The 18,374-nt window shown below is 41.2% G+C and overlaps 1 protein-coding gene across 1 annotated transcript; it reads left to right on the forward strand.

Moving 5' to 3' along the window:
* The first annotated feature begins 93 nt into the window (after nucleotides 1-93).
* fam204a (family with sequence similarity 204 member A) lies at nucleotides 94-16,982 on the forward strand. The gene is made up of 7 exons (XM_030107424.1): nucleotides 94-454; nucleotides 659-743; nucleotides 939-969; nucleotides 2,222-2,324; nucleotides 3,909-3,998; nucleotides 16,289-16,398; nucleotides 16,609-16,982. The coding sequence occupies exons 1-7, from the start codon at nucleotides 239-241 to the stop codon at nucleotides 16,658-16,660; spliced, it is 687 nt and encodes a 228-aa protein (XP_029963284.1). The 5' UTR covers nucleotides 94-238; the 3' UTR covers nucleotides 16,661-16,982.
* Nucleotides 16,983-18,374: the final 1,392 nt, after the last annotated feature.

Below are 18,374 nucleotides of genomic sequence, written 5' to 3' on the forward strand. Positions count from 1 at the left end.
TGTTACAACGTCGTGTTGTGGTTCCAGCCTCTGTTAACGCAGCTCTGATTGGATAATTTCCCATAAGTATCAGCCAATCAACACTTTCCTACAAGCTACGTCACAGTGTTTACCCGGAAATGTCAGGCTGCTCCGGCGATGCTGTCCAACTCTCGCCAATATAGAGATTTGTGGACAATTTTTTTAATATTAAAATGATAAAATAATACACAGTATGAATTCAAACTACTGAATCGATATGTACAGTGGACTTTTACCGAAGGGTGTAACGGAAGACGACCTCAGTCCAGAGGAGGAGGAGGATGAACGGGAACAGAAGGAGGCTGAAGCTGTAACCATCGCGGCGGACAGAAGTGGCCCAGAAGCGGCAGCACCGTCCATCCACACAGCCGGTGATCCAGACAGCGATTCCCCGTCCTGCAGCCTGCCTGGAATATCCCAGGAAATGTGGCAAGTATGTTTACCTCCGAGGTGCTGCCTCTGTCAAACGATCAAAGTTAGTCTCTATTCACCTCACCTGTAGCATCCCCAGCAGCTCCAGCCTGACATGACAACCACTCCCAGTGAATAATGCATGCTTGAAAAGCTTCAATACACTCTGTGTCGTAGCAAACATAAACACAGATCCTCTGAAATTAAATTCCTTCCTGTATTTAAGAAATTCCAGGATCTGCGGCAGAAGAAGGATGAGATTAAAGATATGAGGATCCCCAGAAAAAGGAAAAGAAGACGGAACAAGAAAGGTACAGATTGTGATAAGTCAGTGCTAGATTGTGGCAAATCTTGGTTTTTATGCAAGAATTATAAATATAAGAACTATTAAACGACAGCAAAGCGAATAAGCTTTCATTGTTAGCAAACTGTGCACCAAATACTTTCTGTCCAGTTCATGCTAATCTGCACAAGTTTTCAATATGTTTGCCTTCTTTTTTTAACAGGTGCAGGGAGTGAAGAACCCGTACAGGAAAGGTACAAGCAACATGAGGTCCTGTCTGCACATAGCATACAAAAAACAAAAATCATCAAAATCTACAAATTCTGTGCAAGTAGGTGCAGTAAATCCTCAACCATAATCAGCGAACAAAACAAAAACATGTGTACACACTACTGTTGGCTGGCTCTTAAAACAGGGTGGATCAAGTCATACAGCTCATTATGGTGACATTTTATCACAATTCATGATTCATTACAATATAAGTAAAGAGATGTGTGTGTCAGATGCTTGCAACAATTTTAAACAGTGCAGGTCCAGCTTTCTGAATTACAAACTCACAATGTCAAACAGTTAAACAAGCTGAAGTGCTTTATCAACCAGACAAACACGTTTTGAAAGGATTTCCTTTTGGGATTTAACTTGTGTTAAGAACCAAAGGTAATATAATTTAGTGACCTAACAGATCACAAAGCCAATGGGTGAGAATAACACATCAGAATCTTTTTCAAATTAGCTCCAAAAAAAGCTGCATTAAAATCATACTGAACCTGGCATCGATCATTTAGTCTCAGTTCTAATGTTTACTTGGTAACAAAAAGTTTTAATTAATTAGGCATAGAAAAAAATTAAAAGATCAATTATTCCTGGACATCTGCTCCTGTAGTATCTATGATTGTTACTGTTGGCCTTTAAACATCTGCTTCCAAACATCTTCATCTGTTTTATCACAATTCTTCATTTGGAATTGAAGAATAAAGACTTTGAAATGTAACAGCAGCAGTAAAACCTTATCCTATACAGGTTGTTTTTTTTCTTCGAATTATAAATATATTTGAATAGATCAACTGCAATCTGTCATGTCAGAGCAAATCATATTGTAGGTGTTTTTTTAATCATATTGTGATTAAAGCACACTATGGGGTTCCAGTGATTCACATCCCAGGTAAACTGTTTTAATTGGATGCTGTCCTACACTGAGATGATAATGACTTTTGAATCCATTCTGTGCAGTATCTCATTTGTAGTGAATGTCCACAACAGAGATTTTATTGCAGAGTCGATGTTTCATAAATTGCCTCTGTGTGAGCAGGATCAGCAGAGTGACAACAGGACTGGCACTCCACTGAATTATATCTGTAAAACTTTAATCATTGAGTATAAAAAAAATGCAGATCAGTCTTTGTGTTGATGACAGAACGAAAGTCCCTTTTTAGGATGAACACTGCTGCTTTTATTTTAACTTTCTGTTATGTTATGAAGATTAAAATGTCTTTTCTCTGTGAGCAGGGAGCATCAAGAGGAGCGAGAGAAGCACTGGGATGGGCTTAAGCAGTATTTTGGTGTAAATGATCGATTTCAACCCCCTGCATGTTCCAAACCTCCTCCAAAGGTAACAAAGGCTCCCTTCCAACTCCTCTTTTCTAGGTTTAATGCTGTGTCTGTCGTAGCTGTTAGTAACACCCATTGTGTTTCATTGCCGCTGTATCTTGCTCATTGTTTTATGTGATATGACATATGGATTAGAAGAATTCTCCCAGTAACTCAACCTGACACTGAGAGGAATATGAGGGATTACGTTCAGCTACCTTCAGTGATAAGATTAGTATGAATCTCCCTTCCAGTGTGGTTCAGATTAAAGTGAGATGTAGGTTTTTCCTCTCATGCAAAAAGCCTAATGGAAATCTAAACGCTGGCTGACAGAGGAAGAGAGCGTTGGCGCAGCCGGCGCAGCCTCTTCGGCTGTTCAGTAATAGACAGCCATGTGCTGCTACTTCTGTGGAATTCATAATCAGAGGAATTAAAACTAAACTTTCTTCCATTTGAATACATTTCTACACTTAAAGATGAATTAATATTTTTTTTTGCAAAGGCTTGCAAATTGCCAATAAAGCAAAAATATTTGCAAGCTTGATGAACATTATAATGGGCCAAGTGAATAGGAACTGTTCTCATTTCAATTTCAAATCCCATTAATGATTATTTTGGAGTATTTTGTGCTTAATTTATCTCTGAGTAGCATAAAATTGAGTTTTTGCAGATTTTTTTTTTAGCCTCCTTTTGAACGGACCTAACTATGAAGGGATAAAAGGAACGATTAACCAGCTGAATAAAACAGAACTTGTCACATCAACATAATGAGGGGCTCCTTCATCTCGCAAACGCAGATCCTTGTAATTAATATATATATTGCAATTCTGACCAGCCTTTCACGCAGTTGTTTGAGGAAAAACTATCACAGCTGTCAGATGCCATTATTCATCCGCTTGCTGCATTTCATCCCTGACCTTTAACCCCTTTTTGCGGCACAAAGGCTGATAATCTGACAGTTTTATTTGTGAGATAGAGTGGATGATAATTGAGATCGTGTGTCAGGTTTTATCACTGTCAGCCTCAGTAAATTTACAGTTTAAGTAACTATTTAAAGCACAATAAGAAAACATCCCGTCAATCAAGATTACAGTGGACAAGAGTTTCACTACATTTTAACACATTATTGCATTATTTCTGCAGTTCTACATCGGAGGCGACACGTTCATAATGACGGTCCATTTCCAGTGTGCTTCATCTGGCACAATGAAATTTTGGGGTCTAAAGACATGTGGTGCTGAGTTTCCTCAGATAGGCTCATCACAGTGGAACTGCCTCGCCATCAGTAACCAGGGGGCTCCTCAGCACCCACAACCCCCCCGCCCCCACCCTCCCTCTGCTTAGGCCTGTAATGGAAATGTGTAATTAAAGAGTCACATTTATGTTTGGTAATCTCCTGTAGCATTTCTAAGATTTCCCCACTAATATCCAATCAAAAAGGTTTTCATTTGTGAAGCGAAATCTACATATTTGTAGTAATGGCAATCATATTAAAAATAAGGCCCTGGGGACTTTTGAAGTTACTCTTTGATTTTTTTTTTTCTCTCTCTCTACCCCATTTCAAAAAAAAAAAAAAATCTGAATTTTTTTTTCCCCTCCTCTGCAGTCCGGCCTAGAAAAGAGCATAGAGAGGGCCATAGCTGAAGGGGACATTGCAAAGGCGGAGGAGATGAGCGACAGACTCGCCACTCGAGAGGTACGTAGTGCTGATAAGAGATCTTTGGGGTGCTCCCGCTGTGACAAATCAGGCTAATGGATCCGTGGCCATTTCTGCCGCAAAGACATAGAGGAACAAAAACACACGCAGACAGCCACCATTCAGTCCTGCAGCCCTTTTCCATTGAGTTAATGGAAAGCCCTCCCCTTAGTTTTGAAGTGCTGCAGTGTCTAAAGGACTTTTGGCTCTGCTTTTTAATGAAGGGTACATTGCTTTCAAGCCAACTGTTAAATCATTCTCCAGGTAAGAGTTTCATACCTTTGAAGTGTACATGTCCCTAAATGCAGTGCCTGAAGTTTTGTAACTAACCGTCTTGGCAGGCATCAAGGATCAAGTGGTTTCAAACTAATTTAGCATAAAATGTAGCCCACACACACATATAATTGTGGTTAAAAAGACAGAGCGGCGGCGCTGCTTCCTCCACTGGGGGAATAGCCGTACTTTCAGCATCAAAGTTAAACTTCTTTGTTTTATGGCGCGCGTTGCTTACAGCATCACATAAGCTTTCTTTTTTTTTTTCTTCTTTCTATTTAATAATAGCGGCAGCACAAAGATGGAACATACTGCAGGCTCAGGTTTTCATGTCGTTCCTGGATTTCAGTGGAGTTGCAAAGTGGGAGGGTAACTGCTTCACTCTGAAATCCATTTTAATTTATTTTCTACCAACAGTGTCTTTCTTTTTAACATAAAAACTGAAATCTTCTATTTAATGTTGTCATCCTGCGGTTTAAATCGGTGGTGGTTTAAGAGACTGTAACCTCGTTCCGATATATCATACAGTGAAAAGAATCTGTTAACTCAGAGAAATCAGACACTTTTAATGAGCTGATCTGACCTGTTTACACAGAGTTCAGATAAGCGATGAGTGAAAAATACAGTTTACTTGATTTAGTCAGTTATTTTCTCCAGTCCAGATATACGTAGAGATGTGAAGCTACCAGCTTCCAGTTAGATTTAACTGTCTGAACACGGCCTTAGCTTTAGCTGTGTTGAGGGTTTTATTGTCATTGAAGTAAAAACAGAGATATAGGTTATAACCAGTTGTGTTTGCTGTTATTGCTATTCTTTTGATGGAGGACGCTGTAATTCAAGGAAACAATTCACTGCTTTGGGAGAGTTAAATGAGGAGCTTGATACCATTTTAAAGTCTGTCTGCTCAACATGGAGCTAGAAAACAGTTCAAACCTGCTCTAAACTTCACATTGTTTCATTCAAAACTGTTGGCAGGGTTGTGACTGGATGTTTTTCCACTTCATTCACCTTTCAGTTACAGCTCAGCTCAGCTGTGTCGTGGCTTTAGTGTGGAGAGCAGCAATTCAAGCTCGGGGCCTTTCTTTGTAACGTTTGAGGAAATCTACACGTGCTCAGGGAGAACATGCAAAGAGTGGGACAAAGATTTTTGCCCTGTGATGAGACAGGTCCAGAATAAATCCTAGCTTCACCTACAGTATATACTCAAAATGGATGGGAGGAAGTCACAAAGCAAGCAAATAACAAAAATCTCAAGAACCAGGGGTATTTCTAATAGCCTTCCATAAGAAATCACAAAATACAAATCAACCTGTGATCATGTGAACTTGATTAGATAAAGATAATAATAATAACACGATGGTTCACCGTCCCCGTTCATACCTCAACACGAGCGGCGTGGTCAGACATGGCGGCGGCGCTAAGGGAAAGCTGCTGTGAGTGGCACCTGCGCCGTGCTTCCAGAAAGCCTCTTAGAGCGGCGGTGGATTGGTGTTCAGCCTGAGCCGGGGCGCTCGCCTCCCTGGCACCCGCCTGGTGTCCTGCCAGGACGGTGACGGGACGTGACAGCAGTTTGGCAGCCGCCGCTCGTTGTTTAGCAGTGATAACTTCATTTCAAGAGAGTATAGAATCGACCGTTTTGGAAAATCCCAGAAACCCCTGAGTGACGCAAAGTTGTAAAGCGTCAACTTTTGGACGGGAAGAAAGAGCGAAGGCAGTCCAGTGTATCGTGTGCAGAAAAGGAGGAAGAGAGGCAGCAGCTTAAAGCCAAAATATTTGCAGGCTTGCGAATCAGTTAGAAAGGATTATAGTATATCTTAAATGATGCAGCCTGTAGTGCAGATAGCGTTAAGAGCGGCGTGTTTGTTTACTGTCTTCCTGCACACTTTTGACAGGAGCAGGGTGACAAACATTTAGAGGATCAATAATCTCCGCTGTGGCCAGAATCAATTTCAAGGTTATAATTGAGTGGCTCATTTGGCACGCAGTGGCTTAGATGTTTAATTTGTTTACGGTCATAACACCTCGACATGATTGTGGCGGGCTTTTCACTGGAAGAATAGGAGCAGGTTCTCTCGGTGAGAAATGCAAAGGCATTGCGACAGCTGTGAAGAACTAAAGAGGCCTGTTTGTCCCTCCAGGCATTGTTTTGTAAAGAAAATGCGTGCGCACGTTGGATGACAATGTTTCAGTGTATTTCCATCCTCAATCTAACGGATTCCCACTTATCTCCTCCGAGCAAAGGGAAATGGAGGGAAGATAGAGGGCTTGCTGTCACCGTTTTCCCTTTCTGTGAGACAAAAAAAAAAAAAAAATGTTTGTTGCTGCCGTTTTGAGCTTCCTTCAAATCAATTAATGATTCCCGTTTGCTCTACTTTCTTTCTAATCCAAACATTAAAACAATTTGGTAAAAACCTGTTTTGAAGGCTCCTTACAAATGCTGAGATATGCAGCGCTTTCATCTGTCAAACTTCTGAGACGCGCCGCTTGGATACTGCAGGTTGAGGTTTTTTATTCTCATTACAGTTTTTAAACATCTCCCGAGGCTGAGAGTCTTTGTTTTAGATTAATTCACAAAGACGGTAATTTAAATTGCCACCCCCGAATAAGGTTGCAAAAGAGGAGAAGACATCTCATCCCCTTTTAGGTAACAAAATATATTAATGTCTACATTGCCTACACAAAGCTGCCTAATGTATTCCTTTAAACGGCACAGATAGGGTTTCTTTTCTCAAAAGATGTGTGTTGATCCTCCTCGGCACGTTTAGATTTCCTCTCTCGAGCCCCGGAAGACGCCAAATAATATGAAAACCTTCTCGCCTCTAAAGTAGTCCAAGTAGTTTAGTAGATTAAAAGGTGCAAGTCCTCCAATTAGGAAGACTGGGTCTCCATCCTTTGATTACTGCACATTATTTTACACTGCGGCAACTTGCATATGAGCTAATTAATTCTGTAATTAGCATAACATGGAGTGACTGACACATCCGGCATAAACGGTTTAAAGGCTGTCGGGAGGCTCGATAGCATCCACTGGCTCACATTCTCACACTCTGGATTCTCAGCTATTCCTTCCTGCCTGGGTATGGTTTTTATCTACTGAAGGATTTTATTTTTTACTATTCATTTTGGAGCAGGTCATTATTTTTTTTAAACAGCTGAATTGCTTGAAAATTAATATCATGTAAGGAACGTAAGACTGTAAAATCTGCACTTTTTCATAATAATTCTTTCAAGTTAGAAGTAGGAAATGTCATTTGAATGTGTCTGCTTAAGAGAAAGTGGTAGGAAATAAAATAATAAATAAATGTAGACTTAACGTTTTGACTGAGTCATCAGCATATACAGTAAGCTGTACTTCAAAAACAATGTTATGTTACATTGCACTTATTTTTAATACTGTATGTTTAATGTTCAAAATAGCAAAATAAAATCTATAGCCCAGGAACGTTTAGGCAGTTTCACAATAAATAACCAGGAATTTGTTTTTGTAAACAAATCATAAATTTAATGTATTTTAATGTGATCATAGCTGTAAATGTTACATAATCCATCTGCTCTATGCCTTCCCTTTCTGTGGGTGTTTATCATTGTACTAGGTGATTTTCAATGCAAAGTACGGAGCAACTAACTTATCTACAAGTGGTAGAAAAAAAAGGGCTCTTGGATTGATCCCTGTGGAACACCATATGTGATTATACTATTGTCATCTAATATTTGTGTCCTTAACCTGTAAGCTCATCAAAACCACCACTTTGCAGCCTATTGCATGAAACAGTTTGTTGGATTTAAAGTCTTTTCTCAAGTATTTCCTGATGTAGAAATCAGTACCAGACCGATCAAGAGGACACAGGTCACCCCTCCAAGGCAAAATCTGCTTTGACGCATTTTGATATTTCACTCATGAGACTTTTTTTCTTTTTACCAGTGAGTTGTTTTGACACTGCACATACAGTAAGTGTGTACGTTTCTTTACAACAGACCGTCATGCCTTGTTAGAGCCCGCAGTTCGCCCATAGCATTCATCACAGCTATTAGGAGTGGCATTACCACTTCAAAACAGAAGCTCTCTGTAGCTGCAACGGGGGGTGTCGGCTCCATTTTCACAACTTCCACAAGCTAACCAATATTATAAGTAAAAAGAATTGCTGCTGGTCTCCTACAGTTGGCCCCCAAAACATAAAAGCATGTTCTGCGTTGTATGAAAGGAAGTCTTTCTTCTCTGGTGTAGGGGGAAAAAAAAAGGAACGATGTGGAGGACTGGTGTGTTCACATTATGTTTATTTATCAAGCTCACCATATTTTCAATAATGAGACATTTAGGTTGGTTTTTCTGTTAAAGTTTGAGATTATTTTGTTATTCAGGTCCTATTTCCTGCTGATCGGCGTTGCGTTTACATGGCGAAGGAGGCTGAGATGTGTTCAAATGACGGCTGACTGCAAACAGTCCCGTTTGGAGCCCATCTAAATCATAAGAACTAACAGTATTTGTGCAAAAGCTTGTAACTCCAGGTAGAAGACAGGAACAATTATCTATATATATATATATATATATATATATATACACACATATATATATATATATGTGTGTGTGTGTGTGTGTGTGTGTGTGTGTAAAAACAGGAAGCCAAAGTATGTAATTAGATCTTGAGTAGCAATCACCTCTCTGGCGCCCCCTATGATGACGCTCAGTGAAGAATGACGCTCTAGCAGGTCAGTCCTGTCTGTAATCAGTTGAGGTTTAACTAATATCCTCAACCGTTTGTGGAAAAATAGATATTTAATCTAATTTTTTTCTCCCTTTTGCTGCCCCTGCCAAAAGAACAGGGGCTGTAAAGCTGTGTCGTTTCATCTCCGAGCAGAGTCTGTGTGGACCCTCAGTAGTAGTGGACCTTTTAGTTAAATGCCACTTTGCAAGCGATTAACCTGATTAGTTAAAGCTGTCTTTCATAATAGTTGGGTCATATAATTAGCCATATGAATATGTATTAACTGGAAGCATTTATGGTTTCTGTCGCTTTTGAACATGCAGACGGTTACATTATCCCTCATTATGTTCCCGCTCCAATTTCAATAGAAGCAGCAGCTGAAAGGAGGGGGGAAAAAAAAAGCTCCACTGTCCTTGAAATCTACCCTTTGGAAAGCCTCGCTTAAATGCTGTGAAACAAAGGTGGCGCGGCATTTTGTCAGAGGAGACATGGTGGCTTAGTTGAAACAAAGAGCTGAACTAAGACTGTTTCATGATATTTATGTTATTTAACACCTTTTTTTTCCCCTCTTTATTCCCGCCACCTTCCCTCTGCCGTGCCCCGTGTTTATAATCAAAAAAATTAATGAGCGGGGCTTTTGTGGAAAGTGAGCGTTATCAGATGCTGCCTCTCCCCGCCCTACATCAGAGACAGACCCGCTCGGCCCCCCCCACCCCTCCACCCCGCCCCACCCCGCCCCTCGGGCTACCTCGCTCAGAGTTTAGGGAAACTCTCCTCTTTGTTCATTTTTCCTTCAGCATAAGCAATTTATCACTGAATGAACTTTTATTGTATCTCTGGATGACTCACATTAAATTTTCGCCCATTAATTTTGAAATGGATTTTGAAATGGGTACTAAGCTTTTATCAAATGCCTGGGAATCTCATTTGGATTATTGTATTTCATTAATTACTTGATAGACAAAGCATACTTTTCAATGTAGATTTGTGTGCTGTTTAATTAATTAGCATGTTTTCTCTTTTAATTAAAGCCATTTTTTTTAAATTAAAGCCCACAGCAAAACACATATATAATTTGTTTGTAATTAGGCCCTAATTGGTGGTAGTGGAAGCTTAGCACCCTCGGTTTCTTTTTTCATGATTGTCATTTTATTGCCAGTCACTCATTAATTAAACTGTTTTTTCTAATTAGCTTATAAAACTGTTGATGGCATATTATTGTAAGTGTGAGTTCAAAGCTTGCTAATAAGCCTACCCTACTCAGAAGAGGAGAGATAATAGCATGTGCACAAAGCAGGCAAACTTTTGGGTTTCTTTTTTTTTTTTTTTCTCGGCCGACTCCCTAAAGATGACATGTCGTGTGTATCTTGCATCAGATTATTAGAAAAGAAAAAAAAAAAAAAAATGGAGACACGGCTCTTCTGCTCTGCCTTCCCTGGAGTGGCTTTCTTTTTGCTTGCCGTGTAATTCTCTTTGTGAAAGTGGAGGCGAGATTACAGAAAGCTGTTCCGAGGCCACCCCAAAGACAAGCGATAAACTTTAGCGGGAAGACGGCGGAGCCAAGGTGTTTGGAATCGGTGTCGCGATGGAAACGATGAGAGTGTAATCAGCCATCCTTTCACACCACACACCGCTTGGCTGCGATTTCAGCTGTTTGAGGAGCCAGTCAATAACTTTAACTTATTATATTTGTACTTAAATTCTAAAAAAAAAAGCAAACAACAGCACCCGCTAGTGGCCGAGTATGGAAACTGCATTGTTTTCAGTGTTTTCAGAACGTTGCTATGTGAAACAAAAACGTTAAAAACTGTGCTTTTTCACTTGAAACGTGGTAAAAATCCGACTCAAATCTTTTCTTTGGAATTGTTTAGAAATTCCAACGTAAAATCAGATTTAGCTTCTTCATGCCAGATTACTTATTTGAAGTTTTTTGTGTGCCTGGTCTTTTGGTGAAGATATTATTTCTAATGGCTTCTGGGACCCCTTCACAATAAAAAGCCTAACTCTTTTTGTGTTGATTTATTTGAAATATATGTCAAGTTTTAGATGCAAGTGTATCAGCGAAGGAATTAGAGTACAGTGGAATTCAAACTATGAAACTTTCTCATATTTTACATTTGTATGAAATAGTACAAGGATTTTTAAAAATAATTTTATATTACAAGTCATTAAAAAACAGATCTACATTATCTCGACATATCAAATTATTCCACAGGAGCAGCTGTATGTCTTATTCTTCAAACCTTAGGTGGTAGTTCACATCATCTACACTGAAAAATTCTTAAAACCTTTAGTTAGCATGTTTTGACTTTATAAACTAACCACCATTTAAATGATAGTTTACCTGTTTGACATGCGTTTGGATTTTGACGCTGTTATTATTTTGTATTATTCACACAAACAACAGTAAAACGCTGCATGTTGAGTTTATTTTCCCTGTGATAATCATTTATATTTAGTTAATTAGCACCTTGCTGTGCTTCAGATGGAATAAACTGTGGTTGTAAAGAAAATCTTTCTATTCCACTAAACTCAAGAGACGATTAATTGTGACAAGTTTTGACAGAAATGAAAGACAATAGAAGAACTTCTTATTCACTTTCCTTACACACTGAGATCTGTGTAGTGTCAGCTGGGTTTTAAAACTTGTTTTCCTGCCCTGTTGCAACAGTTTATCAGGGAAATGATCTGTGAAGTCCTTGAAAATGTTGGGAAGATAAGGCGTGTGATCCTCAGGCTGCAAGCGTCCTTTGTGTTTACTCCACTATATCACTTCACTTAAGAGGATTTTAAAGCGAACTGGCAGGATGAAACTTTGTGTTCCTTCCTCTTTAATGCGATATGGGTGGTATTGATTGACCTCTGGATCCTTTGACCTTCCCGGCGTGGCTGCGGCTCTCGGGTTTGGCAGAAGGAGTTTTTCTCCCCCCCCCCCCCCCCCTCTCCGCCTCGGTCCGAACAAATTATGCTGAAATAACACGCAAGCTGCCTAATCTGATATTCATTCCTTTCTTATACAGCCCTGCTTTCCAAAGTTGACTAAGGCCACATTATTTAGGCATTAAGGTAGTGTGATAAGGGAATTAGGCTGGTCATTAATCGTTTACACGTCAAATGCAGCAGAGCAGCTCGGGGAGGTGATTTAGCGAGGCAAAGCCATATAGCCCCTGTTAATCCACCTCTCACACGTTTTAATTGGAAGAGGCTTCCTGGATAGGAAATTTATGAATGGGTTTAAGGCCATTTCTTCCTTAAAGCCATCATTTATTTCATATTGTTAATAGGAGCTTTAACACTTTATCCACATGGAGACGTATTTTGCTCATCTTTCATTCGGCCATTGTCTTTTTTTGCACTTGCTGTTTAATTGCCACAGTGTTTTTGTGATCCCCGGCGCTCCTCATTTACCAAACGCCCCAGAAATGATGCAATGACACAGACACACACACACACACACACACACACACAACTGAAAAGAAAGTGGGGGGGGAAATGGTATTAGGGCGGACTTGGAATGCCTTGTGTATGGTTTACACCTCAGCTGAGCTGAATTTCCTTTTCTTATTTTATTTTGCCGTGCGGAGGCCTCGTGTTTGGGTCTCCACTTGAATCTCCATGACGACCCGAACATGAATGAACAGAAAAAAACGCTACTATTGACTTAACCCTCCTAGTGGCCTTAAGCTGCTGCTGCCGCCGCCGCCGCTGCCGCTGCAGTGCCAGCATTGTGCAGGATGATTTTTTTTTTTTTTTTTGCCTTCAAATCTTCCAAAGGTCAGGGAATTAATCCACTGAATAAACCTTGTTTTTAGCGGCGCTGCGCGCAGGCCACACAGGAGAGGGAGCGAGAACAACGCCAGGCGCAGAGGCATGCCGGTGATGGACACTTAATTGTACATTAATATGTGGTGAAGTGGGAAGAATTGCCTTTTTAGGAGCCACATAAACAAAGAAGGCAGGAGGGTTAGGCTTTGTACCTCCATTCTTATTTATTTTTTAATTTTTTTCCCAGCAGCCTCTGATGTGAAAGGATTTGGCACTAAGATGCACGCAAGGGGAAAAGGGGGGGGCGGACGGGGTGGGGTGGGGGGGGGTGGCGGCGGAGGGAATCCTGAAAAGTGGATCAAAAAAGTAAATGAAAAATAATGTCACATTACGGAAAATATGAGAGGCTAATTTGTGCCGACTTTTTGCTAATTTCGTTCTCGCCACAGAAAGAGGAGCCGTCACCTGCTCGGCGCCACAGCGCTGACAGTGCCAGTGATCCATGAAATAAGCTGCCGCTGGCTTTGTTCAGATAAGAATGAACAAATCTGCACAATGTACTGCTCTCGGAATCTCATTTTCATACTTGCATGCAGGCTAAAAGAAATAAGCTGTTTGCAGGCTTGATTAATCAGACATTTGAGGGTTTTTTTTTTTTTTTTTTTTTGTCTCTTTGATCTGTTCTGTCTCCTAGGTAACTTGGTTGACATTAATGTTGAGCCCCAGTAAAGACAATCAGGCAGTGGAGACTAAACTGATAAAAAAAAGAGAGAAGAAGAAGAAGAAGAAGGGGAGAGAAATTACAGACCTTTAATGCTTTAAACACAGTAAGAGGGTATGTTGTGAATTTGAAACGTGGAGGAAATGATGGAAGCCGTGGAAGTGGCTTTTAATTTTGCGTTTGGAATGTCGGGGGAAGGCGTGTTTTCCAGACCTTTTGCATTTCAAATTCAACCCCACAGGAGAGCAGGTTAATGTGGGTAATCCTTCTGTAGGGGTGGGGGGGGGTGGGGGGGGGGGGGGGGGGGGGGGACAAAGAGGGAAAGCTCTGTCTGTAAATCTCTAAATGAAACCATTTAGCAGCATGCAGCTTGGTCTGATTCGCTCCCAGAATGAGCCGGTGTGGGGTTCCTTTCTCCCTTTTCGCTCCGAAGAAGGAGCCGTTCTCGGATTTGTCAACAATTTAATAAACGCGCGGTTCATAATCTCAGCGTAGCATCGGCGCCACTCTGGAGCGTTTAGCACCTACATCACAGCGGCAGGGAGCGAGGGGCGGGGGGGGGGGGGGGACACCCTGAAGTGGTTTTATCTGCCAGGGATCGACAGCAAATGATTGAGCAATCGCGAGGAGGAAAAAAAAAAAAAAAAAAGAAAAAGAAAAAACACGATTTGTGGAATTTAAAACCTATAAAATGGGAAGAGAAGTGGAGAACTGTCATAGCATGTACGCTCCAGGTTATGCAGACGCTTTCACAAATCTTGCAGTGACTGTATAGATGAATGCCTTGAGGGCCCAGCCGGAGCCCGGCACTCGCAGCCAGCCGGAGCCCTTATCTTAAATCCAAGCAAAGTACCATTAATCTTTTTGAAAGACCTTTATGGCTTTTAATGTATCCCAAATTAGAACATTTTACACCCTTGGTTCCTGAAATATGGTGATAAAAAGCCTTTAGAGTTTAATTTTTCCTGCCTGCTCGCTCTGACCTGCTTAATCCCAGCATGCATTAGGAGATATTTTAGTTTCAGTCTTTCTAATAAAGTTTATCCCACTTAATTATAATTGAAACATTTTTTTTTCTCCAGCAGGTCTTCTTCTTTTTTCTCTCTCTCTCTCTCTCTCCAAGTGGCGCAGTGGTGGCACATTTCTTCATTACCTTTAAGACTTCCTCTCCCCCCTGATTGTACTCTGAATATTACAGAGAATTACCCAAAGGTTGGGTGAAATTGTTCCAAGTTGTTTATCAAAGTTCGCCTTTGCTTGAATAATAAACCTATCTCAGGAGTGAGAGGGGAGGCAGGATTTTTCCCTTTGTTTCCCGTGCTGGTGTGTGACTGGGGTTATTGGGATTATTCTGCTTCACAATACACACACATGTCTTCCCTGGGATTTCACTGTTTGCCTCTTGCAGTCACGGTCATTCTCTTCACTCCCGATTCCTGCCCGCATGACGGCAAACACCAAACTCTTTTAACGTCAGCTGCAAAAATGCCACCGCGACATTTCAGGAATGGCTCACGTTGTCGGCTTGTTTAGCTCAATCGTTGGCTAATTTAAAGAGAGGACAATAAAGAGGGAAATCGATGTGTGGGAAGAGAAAACTCGGAGCTCAGAAACAACAATTAGAATAAAACCATGCTTGTATGATTTATAGAGCTTCAGTATGTTCTGCTTTAACGCCCACTCATGAATTATATAAAAAAAAACAACATCCTCACACTGGAAACACTACAGGTCACTGACGTGGAGTTACCTTCTCTCTTTTCTTCTTGTTTTTACACTTCGGAACATATAATACATATATAAAGCTTATAAGACTGAAGCTGTAAATACAAACATGAAAACTTCAGATGTGAATCAGTTTCATTCTTCTTCGTCTGGTCGTCATTTTGTCCTCAATCAAACACTAAGCATCAGGTTAGTGAAACGTGCTTCTTGTTGGAGCCAAATGAGAAAATAAATTTAATTTGTTTGATTTTAGCATGCTTTAAGGGTGGGGTCATGGGTCAAAAATAGGCTCCAAAGAAGCAGGAATGTTCTATTTCCTCATTTTACGTTTACTCAGTGCCGTCCATGCTGAAAAAGTTCAGTCGAGACAAAACAGCAATTCAGAATCACAGATTACTGGAAGCTGTGGTTCGACTTCAGGACTCTTCAGATTCTCTTCAGAGAAAACAGCTGGTCAATAATGTCTGTATCAGCCTCAAAGAAGTTGGTCCTGTATTGATGTTCACTCCCTTATCCACGGTGATGAAGTTACAAGATTCATTTTAACACATTCAGGTTTGTTTTTAGATGAATTTCATGGTGAAAGACCCTAAAAGTGGCCTCATGTTGAGGAAATCACAGCTCTGTGCTCTGGAGGAGGAATTCAACACCTTGTTTCAAGCCGAGGCAACCAGTTGTTTATTTTCTGTGTACATTACTGCACATCAACACTAACTGTTTAAATACAAGGACGACTGCTGCATTGCTGTAGGATGGTCCTTCTCTGCTTCCTGGAATTTCCTAGATATCATAAAAGGTCCAGGATTAACAAAGATTAGGAATAAAAGGAGTGATAAACTGATCAAACCAAGTGTTACTCAAACGTTCCCGCCATGAAGAACGTTTTTAGGCTTATTTTCTGTGGGTTTTACTGACTGACTCCATGTCAGAGCGTCTGACCTGCAGGATGCTGCATCTCTGTGTTGTTGAGTTTAATGCCGTCTGTTCTGGGGTGTGGAGGAGGACGCCACCACCCGCACACATCAGTCAGAAAGCCTTTTTTTCTTGCCTCACACTTGATTTCCATCCTCTAATGGGCCTCTCCTCTGTCTGCCTCTAAATAGATGGCTGTGAAAATCGCTCAAGCCGCCGATTGCCGTGACTTTGCGCAACGCAAACAGGAAGAGGAAGCTTTGAGGGCAGCGCAGAAGAGGAAGAAGCAGATAGCCTGGGGGTACGGCGTCCGTCTCCGTCCTCATGTTTATGCCTTGCCGTCGCTATCTGCCACGTGCAACGCCCGGGCTTCCAGGGCGGTTTCCGCAGAGGGCTGCCGGAGCCTGCACTGGTCGCAGTTTGGACGATTACCCGCGCAGCGATTGAAGTCCACAGCTAAAGAATGTATTCATGAAGGGGTTCGGCAATTCAACGGTTCTCTGTCTTGCAGGTTTGAGGCGAAGAAACGATGGGAAACCAAAAGCAACATGGGCTTCATGTGAGGCGCGAGGAGCGAACGCCGGCAAGACCGACGTTTTACAATTATTTCTCAGTTGATTTCATTAAAGAAATGTTTGTTTCCTTAATAACAAAATGATGGTGTTTGTCTTCTTCTTGTATATTTTGAAGACTTTCCGTCAGCAGCATGTGAAGGAGTGAAAGTCATGCAGTTTGTAGAGAGAGAGAGAGAGAGAGGGAGAGAAAAAAGACCAAAGCAGGGACGAGAAGAGACACGGGGTATTCAAATTAATTCCTAAGGCGCCCATTGGTGTCTGCATTGTGTTATTTTTCATTACATTTCAGTGATTCGAGCGTTCGGGCCCTTTTTTTCTCTCTCTCTCTCTCTCTCTCTCTCTCTCTCTCTCTCTCTCCCCTCCTTCAAATTAAATCTGGTGTACATTACTGGATGATGCGTTTATTTATTGCTGTAAAGTGGGTTAATCATGGAGGCGCTCCTTTCTTCTTCTGGGGAAGAGAAAAGAAAGATTAGGGCTCTAATGCAATGTACAGGATAATGTGCGATAGGATTTGGGAGTAGAAAATGAAATTTGGCCGCCGTAAAGTGTTGTGAGCGCTGGTAAACTGGAAGTTTGAGACAGAGGCTTTGCTGTTGGCCCCGGCCCATGCTGGGAGACGCACCATTGTTTCTTTCGGCGCCCAACAAGAGGCACGCGCCGCTTCTCAAAGCCTCCGCCCGCTGCTCGCATTGTGCGACGAGCTCTCCCCAGCATCTGTAAACTCGTCTGAAAGCCATCGATTCCTCCCGCCGCCACTTTGATCTCCTTCTCTCTCTTTGCTTTTTTTTTTTTTTTTATCTGTAGCCTCCGCAGCCACTCGACACCTCTAAAACGCTCATTCAGATCCCAGGAAGTGTTAATTGCAAACAGCACGCAAAAAAAAAGCATAAGAAAGATAATTACTTTTATTCATAATGCTTGCTTTTTTTTTTTCTTCTTTTTTTTTTTTTTTTTCCAAAACCATAGAAAATGATTGCTTTGCTTCAAGGTAATAAGAATTAAAATTAATCCAGCTAAGTTGTTTGCATTTGCACATATTTTGGGCACTTTGTCTGCTGGTAGCTTTGCTGCATCGGCTGAATTAGTACAAAAAAAAAAAAAAAAAATTAAGAAAACCTCAGCAGGAAAAGTTTGTAGGCAATTATGATACAAAATACCTGAGTGCAAGAAACCAAGATAGGCCGATTTTTTTTTTTTTTCCCAGTAATTTTTTTTCTTGTATCATTTACCGTCACATGACCGCGTGTCGGAGACGCTGTCAGCTGCCGAGCATCGGCGCTAATTAAACTATTAATTATCTCTGTAATGAGACGCAAGTCAAAACTGCATTAAGCACATCAAAGTACGGCGGGGGGATTTCTTCACTTTGATGATTGCTGTGAAAAATATATCTTGACTGAGGAGTGGGGAAAACATCAGAAATGCTCCATTAGCAGGGTGAAGGGAGACACACTTTCAAGGCCAATTTGTAAGTTTTTCGGCTCGAGAACAAGTTGGTTTGAGACGGAAATGACAGAATCCAGGTGCGCCAGTGGCAAACGTCACTGTGGAGGTTCTTAGAAATCTGCTAATTCTGTTTAGGATGACATTTAAACATGACAAAAGCTCAAACAATCTACAGAATCTGCTTTCCAAACACAGAAACGACAGTTTAAACCTGACGGCGAACCGGGCCGGCGCGGATCCAGGCGCAGCGCAG

Source organism: Salarias fasciatus, chromosome 13 (assembly GCF_902148845.1).
Source record: "Salarias fasciatus chromosome 13, fSalaFa1.1, whole genome shotgun sequence".
NCBI classification, from domain to species: domain Eukaryota; kingdom Metazoa; phylum Chordata; class Actinopteri; order Blenniiformes; family Blenniidae; genus Salarias; species Salarias fasciatus.